The sequence below is a fragment of the Ruditapes philippinarum genome, unplaced genomic scaffold, assembly GCF_026571515.1.
Source record: "Ruditapes philippinarum isolate M1 unplaced genomic scaffold, ASM2657151v2 ctg6368_1_1_1_1, whole genome shotgun sequence".
Taxonomy (NCBI): domain Eukaryota; kingdom Metazoa; phylum Mollusca; class Bivalvia; order Venerida; family Veneridae; genus Ruditapes; species Ruditapes philippinarum.
In genome coordinates, this window is record NW_026852839.1 from 30,470 (window position 1) to 46,574 (window position 16,105).

Here is a 16,105-nt window from a genome sequence, read left to right on the forward strand (position 1 = left end):
GATTTTTCTCACCTTTTTCAACTTAGAGATTAATGGTAAAGTTTTGCTTGTAAGCTGTTATCTCCATATTAACTACTGAAGGGTTTTTGCCTTTTTTTTGGGACAATTTTATGCATTCATAATAATAAAGCAGTGATTTACTTGATAAAACATCTTAATAACAAGCCTTTGTACCTTTTAGGTCAATTTTATGTATTCATAGGTAAGCATTATTATACTCAATAAAATACCCTTGTGACAACTTTTTCGAATAGTCGAGCCTTACTGTCCTCAGACAGTTCTTGTATTAGAAAGGGTAGCAACTTCATTAATTTGGCAGTTACTGGCTGGTAACTCACAAGTGGTTTTTAAAGACAGATTTTACCGTAATCAAAAATTGAAATATATTTTACATGACTTTACTTTACAGGATTATTTCGGTATTATAAATAAAAAAAAATAAAAAAAAATTAGAAAAGAACTAAGAAATTATCAGCGAATATTATTTGAAAAGCATTCGTAAAAAAACACATTCAGTCAGAGTTTTCAGACTTTTTACACTTAATTTACAGTGGGAATAGTTTATGAATTAGAAATACACAAAACATGTAACTTTTTACATATTTATTAGAGGTGGGGTTAAATTGAGAAACTTTCAATTTTAACTTTTTCCAATATACATGCAATTATTTAAATTTGGCTACTTAAAATTCCTGTTTAAACTTCTATCGACCATAGATACGTAGGTAATATTTTGGTGTAGTGTTTGTACAGATTTAAAACTTATACTTTCAATACAAGGGAAATTTGGTAAATTCTGCCAACTTCCTATTAACTGAAAAATAGACTTAATGTGTAGGTTCTTTAGAATAATTAAATCCTTTAAACAAATAAATGGTTTCAGATTACTGAATTTTTCGTAATTAAAGTTACAGACATTTTTTTTTTTACCTTTTGATATATTATATACTTTAAAAAATCATATGTACATGTATTAGAAAAATTACAAAGTGAAGGCAAAAAAAAATCTTTTTTGAAATTTGAACTGAAATTTAAAGATTTTTTCTATGTTTTAACAGAAATTTTGCTCCAGACTTTATATTACGTTACAAAAAAGTCTGCATAGTTCGGCAAATTGGGACAAATAAATATATAAAACCAAGTTTAGAATTATAAAGATTTTCAATTTGTAACTATTGAGGAGGAAATATTTCTGTAATATACATTAAGTAATGGAAATATTGTTGAATTTTAAAATTTTGGATAAAAGATAGTCAACTATTAAATGTCAATACACATATCAAACTATTAAAATTACTAATAAAGAATTCAAAATAGCACTGTAATTTCAATTGAGGTTAAGTCTATAATATATTTTGCTCATTTCTTTTGATATAAATAACTAACCGTTGTTTTGTTTACAAATAATTTAAGTATGGTTTCAGCCCTATGAAATATTCGCTTGTCTAAGTATTTGTCAATAAAAACCGATCAATATTGTACTGTCTACTGATAAATCACATAAGGAGCATTTCTGAAGTTTATTTATCGGTGCTATGTATGCGTGTAACGAATATAAACAGATCAAAACACGGCTAGATTAAACGTAGGTAAACTTTAAAAGGAAAGACATATATAATTCAATGAGTTATTGATTGATTTACCTATATCAACTGTAATTTAACGGTCTACCTGTACCATGTACGTACAGTGGAATCGTTGACCTATCGAGAAACCTGTGTACACAAATAAACGTCTTATACTAGTATTTCTCCTATTGAACAATTGTTTAACTTTACCGTCTTGGATTTCTTTAAAGAAAATAGGCTATTGGCACCGGAACAAATTTAAGTTTGAAAGAAATTACAATGTATAATCTTGTTTGGTAATAATCTATTTTTAGAGGCTCTCCATTAACCATAATGCAACATTTTTTAACAAAATATAGAATTGTTTTGGATTATTTTATTGATTTGTGATAGTGATTGATTTAGTTTTGAAAGGTGAATTATATAATACAGGATTTAAAAAATAAGGTTTAAATTGTGTTGATTATATACTAGCCACTTTGAATGCATTAAATCCTGTGATCACGGCAGTTTGATAATTCTTGTGTTATAAACATGTAGAAAGATTTTAAGATTACCCGGTTTTTAAGCTCTATAGCGTGAACAATAAATTAAACAAGACCGGACTGTAAAAATATTGTCATTTTGTATTTTATTAAAAACTGTGAAAGTGATATAAAATTGGACTTTTACTTTGACTATACACAGTATGAAAAATATGAAAAATATGTTTATAGTGTATGGCATGAAAATTGACTTAAAGATGAATTCAGTAACTTGAAAATTGGAGTATATTTTAAATAAGAATAGGAATTTTAGTTGTGAATTATAAACAAAATTATTATCTGTGTGACATTTCGTGAAAAATAGTTATTGTGTAAGCTTAAAGGAATATAAGATAGAATAACTTGTTGTGTTATAATATTGTGGTTTATGTGATATTCTGAAGAGGGATTATTAATTGCAATTTCAATTCTTTAGAGTGAACAAGTTAAAGAGGAACCAGATATGGCAGCCAGAGTTCGGCAACAACCATATTTAGCGAGCTTACCAGTCGGTATGTATTTGTCTTTCTTGTATTTTATATACAATTTTATTTTATTTTTGAAAGAGTGTGTGGTTTTATTTTGATTTTTCTTAAAAAATTTAACGAGCTGTTGCTTTAAGGAGTGATATTTTTGTTGAGATTTTGGTTATTTCTATTACTTGGGGTAATTCACTAGTAATAGAGATAATTGTTTTCTAATAAATATCATTTTTGCTCTTTAATGAGTAGATTTTATGGAATCTTGAGACTAAATCTCTTAGGTTTTGGTAATGAAATTTTTAAAGAATACAAACTTGCCTTGAATTTCATTTAGTGGAATCTTAAAAATGTATAAAAATTAAATGCTTATCAAAGTCTTTCCAGTTCCTTAGGTTAACCCCACCCCCTCCTCATAGAAACAGGTAAAGGCACATATCTGATGTTTTGGTAATGGGGATGAGAAAAGTATGGCTGACAAACTATACTAAAACAAAAGTATTTCAAATTATCAACACTTAATTTGTTATACTGGATTTGCCCTAACTGTGAATATTGACATTCCAAGGGATTTCCAAAAGTTAAAAAAAAACTCTGAGCTATCAACAGTATGCATCAAACTGCATGGATGTGCAGTCTTGCTTTGCTTTATACAGGTGGCAAAAGATAATCACTTCCAGTCCTAGCAGGTTAACAAAATAATAATCTAAATAATTTTCTGTAATATAATAGAACAGAACAGAAAATTTATTTGTCTAACTTGAACATTTACAGTTCATTGTTACATACATACATACATTTATTTACATACATGAAGTAATGTGACATTTTATATAACATATTAATAGATTATTATGTACAATTAATACATATATATAAATATATTGCTGTATTTAATTTCTTATTCATTTTTTTTTTTTTTTTTTTTTTTAAATATATTTAAATCATATATTTAAAAAAAAAAAAAAAAAAAATGAATTAGAAATTAAATACAGCAATATATTTATATATATGTATTAATTGTACATAATAATCTATTAATATGTTATATAAAATGTCACATTACTTCATGTATGTAAATAAATGTATGTATGTATGTAACAATGAACTGTAAATGTTCAAGTTAGACAAATAAATTTTCTGTTCTGTTCTGTAATATTATACAGGCCTAAGATACCATTGATCTGTCTTATATACATATATTACACTCTTCCAATTAAAAAAGCATATCATTTTTTGCTTAGGCAGATTTGAATGTGATTTAAAGAATGAATTGGTTATTTCACACATGAAGGATAATTGTGAAGTACATGTAAACTTAAGCATCTCAAGATTCTTCGCAACATGGTCGTAACTTGTTATATTTTGTCTATTGAGATATGACAGTGTTACATTATGCCATGCCATTCCCATTCATCTCTATGTATATGCTTAGTGCATGGTTACTATAAACTTTATTTCATTTTCTTTAAATTAAATAAATGAAGGGTATAATTTGAATTTAATGTGAATATATAGGTATGATTGAAATTATATATATGTATTCATTTATAAAAGGCATTACTCTATCCGATGAAAAGATAGTCAGTAAAGATAAGATTTTATGGCTCCCTTCTTTGATGGAAATTATCATGAAAATAAAAATTTCAATGATTCATATTTCATTTTCTAATTTGTTTACACTTGCTGCATTCTTCACATGGCATGTAAACAGATATTTATATTCTATCCTGATCTCCATTTGACATTTTGAATTAATAGGTTTTGATTTATTTTTGAGAAAACAAACCTTTTATACCAGAATTAAAATTTATATACAATTTGTAATGGAGCAACTTTTAAATTGTACATTTATTGTCTTATTTAAAACAAAAAATGGAAATTCTAAAATCGTACACTTATTATCTTAATGTCAACTTGACATTTAGAATAAAAGGAAAAAATTATATATAATGTCGTAGAAAATTTGGATTTTACCCAGTTTTGGCCTGTGAAGTGTTAGTAACTGATAAATTTAAAATATTGTGAAAACAGACTGAGAAAAAAGGAATGGGTTAAACTTTCTTCACATGCTCATTTTAAGATTATAAATATCAAGACTCTAAAATTAATTTCAAAGGAAAAATAGTTTAGTGAAATAAAACAGTGATTTTAAAATATCTGTAAAGTAAACATTACTACAGGTACTAAATTTCTAAAATTTTAAATGGATCTTGTTTTGCTACATGGAATTTGCTTGACAGCCAGCGGTGTAATTATATGCCCTTTTTCAGTGCTTGGCTATAAAATGTATTACACATGTTTAATGTTTTTCTTAAGATTGAAAAAAAATGCACAAATTCATGGCATCATATTTTTGGTCTTATAAATAAAAAATCCTATTTTCTCTATTAAAAATTTGACATCATTATGTTTTGCTGGGAACTATGATGTCATAAAGGTTGGTTCTTGTAAGCTTTGCTGAAAAATACAATGTTTTACTGAAAATTAAGGCATCATAATATTTGACATACTCATGACATTGTTATTTATTATACAATGATAACTAGACACAGCCTCTCTCTCATGTACAGGTGGCGCCCCCGGACTAGGTGTTGGTAGGTTACTATATTCACTTTATATATACAAACGTACATCTCTTGTACATTATATGTTGTACAGCTGTTGTTGAAAGTTGTTCTATATAATTAAAGTCTCAAAATGCTATTTTTTGACTGGCCCTTTCGTTTATACTATAATTATTGAAAAAATATTTTTAGTATATTCATGAATGTAATCAAATTTCAATAATTTCATGACAAAATTTATTATCACAGTCATCATCATCACAATCATCATCATCATCACAATCATCATCATCATCATCATCAAAGTCATCATCATCATAGTCATCATTATCATCATCAAAATTTTGCCAGAAACTTTCATTAAGTAAATCATGCTAATTAAAAAACTACTTTTATGTAACTGTATACACACTTCTAGCTGACTAGATAGTTTTTGCACTGTAATCTGTTTTTGTCATGTAAAAAAGTACCATTGTTAATCATCTAAACCTCATTACTGTTGAACATCACAATTTCAATTTTTTTCTTCAAAATTTCAAATGAACCTTGGCATCATAAATGATTTTTAAGTACACTATACAGACGTATGTGACTTAAAAATACTCTGCATTATTCATAATGGCTATCTGCTTATATTGAAAGATGCTCAGTGTATTTGAGTTAACACTGTTACTTTTTATGTTGTTTTTAATGTTGTCTGTTTGTGCATGTGATTTTGTATGCATTATACATGTATATATGAGTTATGTTGTTTGAATGTTGTAGCATGTTAGTTTATGTTGTTGGGTTCTCTCTTCAGCTTATGTTCTCTATAACCTTGTTGAATTCTTCTCAATCTTAATTTGTTATTTCATTTTGTTGTATTTTAAGTTATGCCACACTGTAACAGTCATATGGTGACTTGAATTCTGCTTTACTGCCAGAGGAATAGTTGCCTTCTGTGCATTATTTCAGGCACAAGCAGGCACCTGAATTGAGCCACCAACTTTACATAAGATAGCTGGAAAGCTTACTCATGTTATAGAATTAGAAGTCCCTGATGGGATTTGAACCCACAGCTGTGAGGGAGAAAATGATTTGAAGTCAGCAGCCTACACCACTCTGCCAGGAATGTCTTCTCTATCTTGATAATCATAGTGTTCTTATAAGTTAATATTATCTAGTTTTATATAAGTTTGTAGGCCAGTAATATAAGTGTTTGTTCCATCATACTTCTAGGTTTTTGTTGCACCAACATTGCTAGATAATGTCTTTAATTATATAGATTCAGTGCCAGATAGGTATTTTGTTCTACAGACCCTTTTATATCTATTCAAAAATGTTTCAAAAATTAAGAGGTAGCCTAGTGGTTAATGTGTCTTGCCTGTTATCACAGGGATCAAATCTTTACACCTACAGAAGTCCTCAGTAGCGATGATGTCTATGTACATCTATGATCTATATATGTAATGTTTGTTTGACAAAAGGAGGTCTGTGTTGTTAAATTTTGTTCCTTCTCTTAATAATCAAGTTTCCATTTACCTTTTAATTAGAGATATTAGAATTTATGTTGTGAAATTTCATGTCTGTCTTGTGAAGACTATGATATATAATCTGGCTGAATATTTTATATTGTCATGTCACAGTAGCTCAATAGTGATTTATTTATTTATTATATTGTAACATTTATTTTTATGGAATGTAACATACTCTGTTTTAAATATTCTTATAATTATTATGTATAATATCTTTGAAATTATTGTCAGAAAAATAGGTAAAGAAAAATTTATATCCTTATGTGACTGGTCCGTCTGCTTCTTTTAATGCCTGTCTGCTTTTAATGTATTCAGTCCGTCTGCTGATGTTTTTTTTCTATCTTGCTAGTATGCCATGTGTAATCAGTAATTCAGTTCTTCAATCATGTTCAATTTGTGTGCTTTGGTGTAAGACAGACATAAAAATAATGAAACATTTTTTTACAATTTATTATAGTTTTATACAGTAACTTAGTCATTAATTATATTATTAAAGTTTATTAACATAACATTGAAATAATAGTAAAAAAAATCTTTGGGTTGTTATTTTAGTTTATGACATTATTATTAAGTTAGAGATTTGTTAAGGATAAATTATGTTTAACAGGAATTGTAATGCATCTTGCAGAAATGTTTTGTTACATCAATACGATAAGAATGATCAGTTACGACAGTGTAGTTTTAAAATACAATATACAATGATTATAAATTAATTTATGATTATCACCGTGAGAAAATGTGCTCCATACAGCTATCATGTTTATTGAATACCAGAAACAAAAAAAAATTGTATTCGAAATTCCAGGAACAATTTAAAAAATAGGAAAATTCAAAATTTTTAAAATCTTGATTATGATTTAGCTTTCTAGTTGGCACAGTAGCGAGCAATTAGTTAATACTTCATAAATTACAATGTACGTGTGGCATGTCACCAGTATCTGGGGAAATATGGGAAATATAGTTTCATGCATATTTAATAAGATACATAGTCTGGTATGTCCACGTGACACGTTATCCCCAGATATTGCACACGTAAACATGCTAACATTTTCCAATCAATTGTTATTATTCCATTAGCCTTGCTCTCTCATGGGCAACCATGATGTAGAATGTTTATTTTCATGTTTTAGTATGAAATTTAATGTTCCGTGTCAAAACAATTGACGTCTGCAGGTAATAATGTACTGTGGTTCATGCTTAAAGAGAATCTAGCGGCAAAATTTGATAAATGATCCGCGTCACGACAAAACCAACATAATGCGTTTGCAAACGCATCATGTTGGTTTTGTTGTGACGCGGCTCAAATATAAAGCTTTAATGTTTAAGAATAATGGCCTCTTTAGTTTTCAAAGGGAATCTATAAATAGATCGAAAGTGTTTGATGTAAAATTATTCATCTACTGTCTGTGTATAAACTAATGGTGTTCTGAAATTGTATTTACCATCGTTTCAGATAAATTGATACATTACTTTAATTATAAACAAAACTTTTACATAAATAATAAATGAATAAAGAAAGAAAGAAACAATTATTTTGTGATGATGACATAAATGGGTTTTTTATGCTACTGAATCAGAAAAAAGTTCTTTCTTTTGCTTGTTATTTTTCTAAAAGGCAATGAGAAAACAATGATATTGTTAAGATAATTAATTGACTTAAATTGAGGTTCATATATACCATCTTTAAAAAGGAGATTCTTTAAATAAAAAAGACCCGAACAAATATAATGATATCACAATTTGTTAGAAGTTAATTTAAATAATGGCTAACATTGTTTTGATGGTAGACCGTCAGTGCCTCCCCTGAATATTTACCATAGTTTTATCATGCATGGAAGAGCATAACTAAATGTTAGTATTTTGCTCTAAATCTTGTGATATAATTTTACAGGACAAGATGAACGAGAAAGTGCTAAAAGGAGACGACAGTCAGAGCTGCGGCGAGAACTGCAGCTTCAGATGGAGGAAACAAAGGCAGCGAAAAAAAGGTGTGTAATAACTATGTTTCTTTTGTGATTAAAAGATGTTCATTAGTAAACATCACTGACCAAATTTTTTACAAAATATATTAAATCAAGAGGTAATGCCCAATATATTGTTGAGCATTGTGCAGAGTATGTTTATTTTATATTTAAAACAAATAAAATTCAGCTAAATTCACGGTATTATGCCATTATAACAATTTGTGAATTTTTATGTCGATTTGCCCCTGTCCTTCCTGCAGTCAGTAAATAGACCGATGTGTGTCATTATTAGCTCCTAAAAGTATAATTACTTCAGCCACAGGGGCGGATACAGAACATGGTTTCCTGGGGGGGCTGACATATGGGTGGACGAATTTGACAAACATAATGCAACAGGCGAAAATTGAAGATTGGTCCAGTATCTTGTTCATGTGACAAAAATTGTAATTGATGTGTTTTATAGCTCATCTTATGAGTGGCAATGCGTTTTCTTTATATATGAGTATACTAATGTTTTTTAACCAGGTTTTCCGAAGGAAAAAACTGGTTATTAGATTGAGGTATGTCGGCGGGCGGATGGGCGGACGGGCGGGAGGGCGTAAACAATTTCATCTGTGCGCGACTCCTCCTACATTTCTTAACGGATTTTGACCAAACTTTCACAGAAGCTTTGTCATCAAGTGACCTTGCGCATATTGTCAGGGTTTTGTGATTGGATAATATTTGACCTAATTATAGCCCTTTGATTTTTTTCCTTATATAGAATATATAGTGAATAACTTCTTCTGTGCCCAACTGTTCCTACATTTCTCAATGGATTTTGACCAAACTTTCATAGAGGCTTTGTCATCAAGTGCCCTGGCGCATATTGTCGGGGTTTTGTGATATGATAATATTTGACCTAATTATGGCCCTTTGTTTTTTTTCCTTATATAGAATATATAGTGAATAACTTCTTCTGTGCGCAACTCCTCCTACATTTCTCAATGGATTTTGACCAAACTTTCTTAGAAGCTTTGTTATCAAGTGCCTGGCACATATTGTCGGGGTTTTGTGATTGGATAATATTTGACCGCATTATGGCCCTTTGTATATTTTTTCCTTATACAGAATATATAGAGAACAATTTCTTCTGTGCTCAACTCCTCCTACATTTCTCAACGGATTTTGACCAAACTTTCTTAGAAGCTTTGTTATCAAGTGCCTGGCACATATTGTCGGGGTTTTGTGATTGGATAATATTTGACCGAATTATGGCCCTTTGTATATTTTTTCCTTATACAGAATATATAGTGAACAATTTCTACAGTGCGCAACTTCTCCTACATTTCTCAATGGATTTTGACCAAACTTTCACAGAAGCTTTGTCATCAAGTGCCCTGGCGCTCACTAAATTCCCATGTTTCTTCCAAGACATCATTCAAGTATTTTTTTAAAATTATGAACATACTTTTCTTGATATCGCACAAAACACCACACGCCAATATTGTTGACAAAAGAAAATGACAAGAGACGCAAAAATGCAAAAATTAAGCAAAAATAAAGTACTGTTTACCTTTCTAAAACATTTGGGAAAAAAAGGCGAATAGACAACATAAAATTTCTCAATCATTTTTGTTTGAGGAATATTAAAAAAGCCATAATTCCTCCTAAAAGTTCAATTAAAAACAAATGCCCCTTCATGACAAAGCTTCTGTGAAATATTTTGCTGAAAACCTGGTTGCATCGCATTGCGATGTTCCTTGTTTATCCAGTGCCCTGGCGCATACGTGGGGTTTTGTGATTGAATAATTTTTTATTTAATTATGGCCTTTTGTTTTTTTTCCTTATACAGAATACAGTGTAACTTCCGAATTCCGGAACTTCTGAAATCCGGAAACTTCTAAAAACCGAACAATTTTTTCGGTCCCGATTTTTTCCCTTCTATTTTCTATTAGTATAATACTTCTGAATTCCGGAACTTCTAAATTCTGAATTCCGGACGATATTTTCGTAAAATTAGAGTCAAATCAATGCAATTTTACCTCCAAAAACCGGAAATATCCAAAGGTGAGAAATACATTGTAATCCCTGCAGGAAGATTTAATCTCCCTATCGATTGTTTACTAATTAGCGGTGATCGTGTAATTTGACACGCGTTAAAATCACAAACTGTGAAATGGTATGATTGAAGTGATGCGGTTAATCAAAGTAATTTACGGCGGTCCGTTAATTTGAAGTGTTTATTAGCGGATTAAATGACAATTAATTGGACAATGTATGCATCAAAAGTCTTTAGGGATTTTATTGCATTTGATGTAATAATTAATTAACTAGCTTCGGACGATATGTAAGTTTATGCAATTAACAACATTTCTACAAACTGATAGAAGTTCAAAAGCATTTGCAAGTAAGATAAAAATGTATTCTTTTCATTCACATCTTTATCTTGATTAAAAGACTATTATATATGATATTACAGTAAAGGCCACTTCTTCCTTGACATTTAGTGATATTAAGTGGCTTAGTCTTGTCCGCATTATCATAAACCTCTGAATTCCGGAAACCTCTGAAATCCGAACTTTTTGACAAGTCCCATGGGTGTTCGGTTTTCGGAAGTTACACTGTATAATTATAGTGAACGATTTTCTGTGCGCAACTCCTCCTACATTTCTCAACGGAATTTGACCAAACTTTCACAGAGGCTTTTTCATCATATGCCTTAGGGCATATTGTCAGGGTTTTGTGATTGTATAATATTTGACCTAATTATGGCCCTTTGTTTTTTAGCTCACCTGTCACAAAGTGACAGGGTGAGCTTTTGTGATCGCTTTTCGTCCGGCGTCCGTCCGTCGTCCGTCCGTCCGTCCGTCGTCCGTCCGTAAACTTTTACTTTAAATGACATCTCCTCATAAACCACTAAGCCAATTTCATCCAAACTTCACAGGAATGTTCCTTTGGTGGTCACCTTTAAAAATTGTTCAAAGAATTTAATTCCATGCAGAACTCTGGTTGCCATGGCAACCGAAAGAAAAAACTTTAAATATCTTCTTTAAAAAACCCTAAGAGCTAGAGCTTAGATATTTGGCATGAAACATCTTCTAGTGAGTGTCTACCAAGTTTGTTCAAATAAAATCCCTGGGGTCAAAATTGGCCCCGCCCCAGGGGGTCATTGATTTTCCCTATATGCATATAGTAAAAACTTACAAAATCTTCTTTGAAAGAACTCAAAGAGCTAGAGCTAAAATATTCAGCATGAAACATCTTCTAATGGGTGTCTACCAAGTTTGTTCAAATAAAAGCCCTGGGGTCAAAATTGGCCCCGCCCCGGGGGTCATTGATTTTCCTTATATGTGTATAGCAAAAACTTAAATAATCTTCTTTGAAAAAACCCAAATAGCTAGAGTTTAGATATTAAGCATGAAACATCTTCTAGTGAGTGTCTACAAAGTTTGTTCAAATAAAAGCCCTGGGGTCAAAATTGGCCCCGCCCCGGGGGGTCTTGATTTTCCCTATATGCATATAGTAAAAACTTAAAAAATCTTCTTTGAAAAAACCTAAATAGCTAGAGTTTAGATATTTGGCATGAAACATCTTCTAGTGAGTGTCTACCAAGTTTGTTCAAATAAAATCCCTGGGGTCAAAATTGGCCCCGCCCCAGGGGGTCATTGATTTTCCCTATATGCATATAGTAAAAACTTAAAAATTCTTCTTTTAAAGAACCCAAAGAGCTAGAGCTAAAATATTCAGCATGAAACATCTTCTAATGAGTGTGTACCAAGTTTGTTCAAATAAAAGCCCTGGGGTCAAAATTGGCCCCGCCCCGGGGGTCATTGATTTTCCTTATATGTGTATAGCAAAAACTTAAATAATCTTCTTTGAAAAAACCCAAATAGCTAGAGTTTAGATATTAAGCATGAAACATCTTCTAGTGAGTGTCTACAAAGTTTGTTCAAATAAAAGCCCTGGGGTCAAAATTGGCCCCACCCCGGGGGGTCTTGATTTTCCCTATATGCATATAGTAAAAACTTAAAAAATCTTCTTTGAAAAAACCTAAATAGCTAGAGTTTAGATATTAAGCATGAAACATCTTCTAGTAAACATCTACAAAGTTTGTTCAAATAAAAGCCCTGGGGTCAAAACTGGCCCCGCCCCAGGGGTGTCATTGTTTTTAACTATATGTGTGTAGTAAAACCTTAAAAACCTTCTTTTAAAAAACCCAATGAGCTAGAGCTTAGATGTTTAGCATGAAATATCTTCTTATGGATGTCTACAAAGTTTGTTCAAATAAAAGCCCTTGGGGTGAAAATTGGCCCTGCGGGGGGGGGGGGGGGGGGAGTGGTAGGGGGGTGATGGGAGGCGGGTGAGATCATTGTTTTTTATTACAAATGTGTAGTAAAAACTTAACATTGTGAAACTTCTTCTAATGAGTGTCTTCCAAGTTTGTTCAAATAAAAGCCCTGGGGTTTCAAACTGGCCCCGCTCCGGGGGCCTATATACAGGTGAGCGACCTCAGGGCCATCATGGCCCTCTTGTTTCCTTATACAGATTATATAGTGAACAATTTTTACCATGCGCAACTTCTCCTACATTTCTCTACAGATTTTGACCAAACTTTCACAGAAGCTTTGTTATCAAATGCCCTGGCGCACATCATCGGGGTTTTGTGATTGGATAATATTTGACCTAATTATGGCCCTTTGTTTTTTTCCTTATACAGATTATATAGTGAACAATTTTTACCATGCTCAACTTCTCCTACATTTCTCAACAGATTTTGACCAAACTTTCACAGAGGCTTTGTCATCAAGTGCCCTGGCGCACATTATCGGGATTTTGTGATTGGATAATATTTGACCTAATTATGGCCCTTTGTTATTTTTCCTTATACAGAATATATAGTGAAAAAATTCTTTTGTGCTGAACTCCTACATTTCTCAACGGATTTTGTTCAAACTTTCACAGTAGCTTTTTTATCCAGTGCCCTGGCGCATACGTGGGGTTTTGTGATTGAATAATTTTTTATTTAATTATGGCCTTTTGTTTTTTTTCCTTATACAGAATATAATTATAGTGAAAACTTCCTCTGTGGCAATTCCTCCTACTTTATTCATGTTTTACATTGCACATAGTTACATTGTTTGTTGCTTGTATTTGTATTTCAAATACAACATATTTATCTACAATGGTGATAATTGAAAACCTGGTTTCATGGCATTGCCATGTTCCTTGTATAAATATTTAGATGATATGGAAATTAGAAATATATAATAATAATGTAATTGGGGTGGGCATGGGAGGGGTGTCATGAAACTTTCTAAGAAAAATATTTCAGCATGTAACTAGCATGTAACTAGCATATCTGGGTATTTTGATGAAAATTCTTTAAGGTTGACATAATCATGGCAATTCAGCATATATAAGCATATTTCAACATTTTTCATGTGTAACTACTATGTTACATATGTGATTTATTTTATGTAGTCAGCGATATTGTAAGCAAATTTAATATTTCAGAGAGAAAGTTCAAGAGTTGCGTGTAAATGCATCAGGCCTTCTTGACCCAGAAAAATCCTCCAATAGAATGAAAGGTCTGGAAGGTCAGCCAGGAATCAGTCCTCGTAGGGAGTACAGGGCCAGGGAAGTTCAGCCGTACCACACGAAATTTGTTTTAGATGACAGGTAATGATTTATGTATTTATATAGATTATACTTAAGTTAACGTTAAATTTTTGGTGATTAGAATAATTGAATTTGTCATTGAATAGTAATCAGTCTTTTTCTAGGGAGTAATGATTGAGAATATGAGTAAACTTAACCTGTTGAATTTTTTCATTAATGAATTTGCCTAGTTTTCATTTTTTTTTCATTGATGTTTTATCTGGAAATGTTGAAAAAGAAAGTTTGCTCTGACTCTGCCTGATAGAATAAATTAAAAAAAACTGTCCAAAACTATCGCCTATGTGAAATATAGTTATTTCTCCTAGAAAATTTTATCACAAATTAGGGTTTTTAATAACTGTCTATCTTTCAATTAATGCAACTGACAGACTGGGAGGGTATGTTAACATTATGTTGTCATTATTACAAGCAATTTGAAATTTTTGTTTAATTTAGATGTCATAGATTTATGTAGCTTTGCAAATCTTTATGATGTTCAGTTCTTTGATTGTATAATAAAACAAGATAGGGGAAAGAAGTATCTGAAACTGGCAATATGGCTACTGATGTCCTTGTTTTCTTTTTTTAGCACTCTTTTATTTGGTTACATTTTGATTAATTTGAAGTTGTTATGTTGTTGTATGTTTTAGTTAATATAAATCACTCAGTGTTATCAGTCCAATATGTGACAGTGTGTAACATTGTTGGCATATCATGCATTGTTAACAACTAAATGTTTGCTTTGTTGTTAAAGGGACTCCACTGAGGTTTTTTGACATTTTTTTTCAAGATAAATGTTCTATTTGATGGTCTAGACCAAAAACTTTGTTCAAAACATTCATATTGTTCGCCCACTCTGTTTCCAGAATGATTATTTAAAATTTGAAAAATGATTCGAAATTGCAACGCTTATCACTCAAATTGGGCTAAGATAGCACAAAATATCTTATGTTTCTTAAATATCTTTTGAATATCTTTATGTTTTAAGTGACCAAGTTGATTTATGAATAGAATTCAGATTTTATGTTTTATACTTTTGGACCTCAGTAAGGTCTTTAAGGCCAATTGTAAAATTCATTTTTATTTTCAAAATGTAGAAAGTTAAACACTTGAAATTGTTATGATGAACAGGTTAGATTTTTGTTTTATTTTGTTACCCCAATGGAACACTGTTGTTCCCGACTGTCTATATTTAAGTACAATAGTCTTGCTTTGTCGACCTTTGATACAGTTATTGTAAGTCACTTGAGGGTTTTGTTGTTAGGAATGTATGTGTTTGCTTAACAACATAAAGGTATACAGGTGTGCGCTATTCAGGGAAGAGCATGCATTATTTAAATAAGTCATTATATTGAGCGTTTTATCAGTAAGGCTAAGCAAAATGAATAAAGTAACAGGTAAAACAAAATAAATTGTTGAAGTATTAACAGAAATCGCCTAATTACTTACAGCGAAGACCATGATGCGCTTGGTCGACGGCCAGGTGATTATAATAGTACTACTACAACAAATGTAGGTCAGCCCGCACGTCTACAAGGCCTAGGTCTGGGTAATCTAGGAAGCCTTGGGCTCGGAAGGTACATTGTTGAAAAGCCAGTTTGCTTATAAGACATTGTATATTGCTTCACTAATGTGTATGCAATTAACATAAATTGACTATAAACACATATATATTTCACATAGATTCAGTGTTAGATGTCACATATAAATAGTTCTTTAGATATATTATTAGATTAAGAAAATAGAATACATGCATGGGTTTTTGGGCATATTTGTTCTAAATTAGATAGGACAAAATATTTTGTGTATATCTATTTAGGCCAGGAAAAATAGGGCATGCTTACCTGAA

The 16,105-nt window shown here is 31.1% G+C and overlaps 1 protein-coding gene across 1 annotated transcript in view; it reads left to right on the plus strand.

Moving 5' to 3' along the window:
- The window catches only part of LOC132725885 (uncharacterized), a gene marked incomplete at both ends in the record, with an annotated part of 87,250 nt that overhangs the window by 28,165 nt on the left and 42,980 nt on the right, over window positions 1-16,105 (plus strand). The window contains 5 exon segments of the mRNA XM_060711078.1: window positions 2,529-2,604; window positions 5,145-5,168; window positions 8,544-8,640; window positions 14,113-14,277; window positions 15,708-15,833. Of these exon segments, the coding sequence (XP_060567061.1) occupies window positions 2,529-2,604; window positions 5,145-5,168; window positions 8,544-8,640; window positions 14,113-14,277; window positions 15,708-15,833 (488 nt within the window).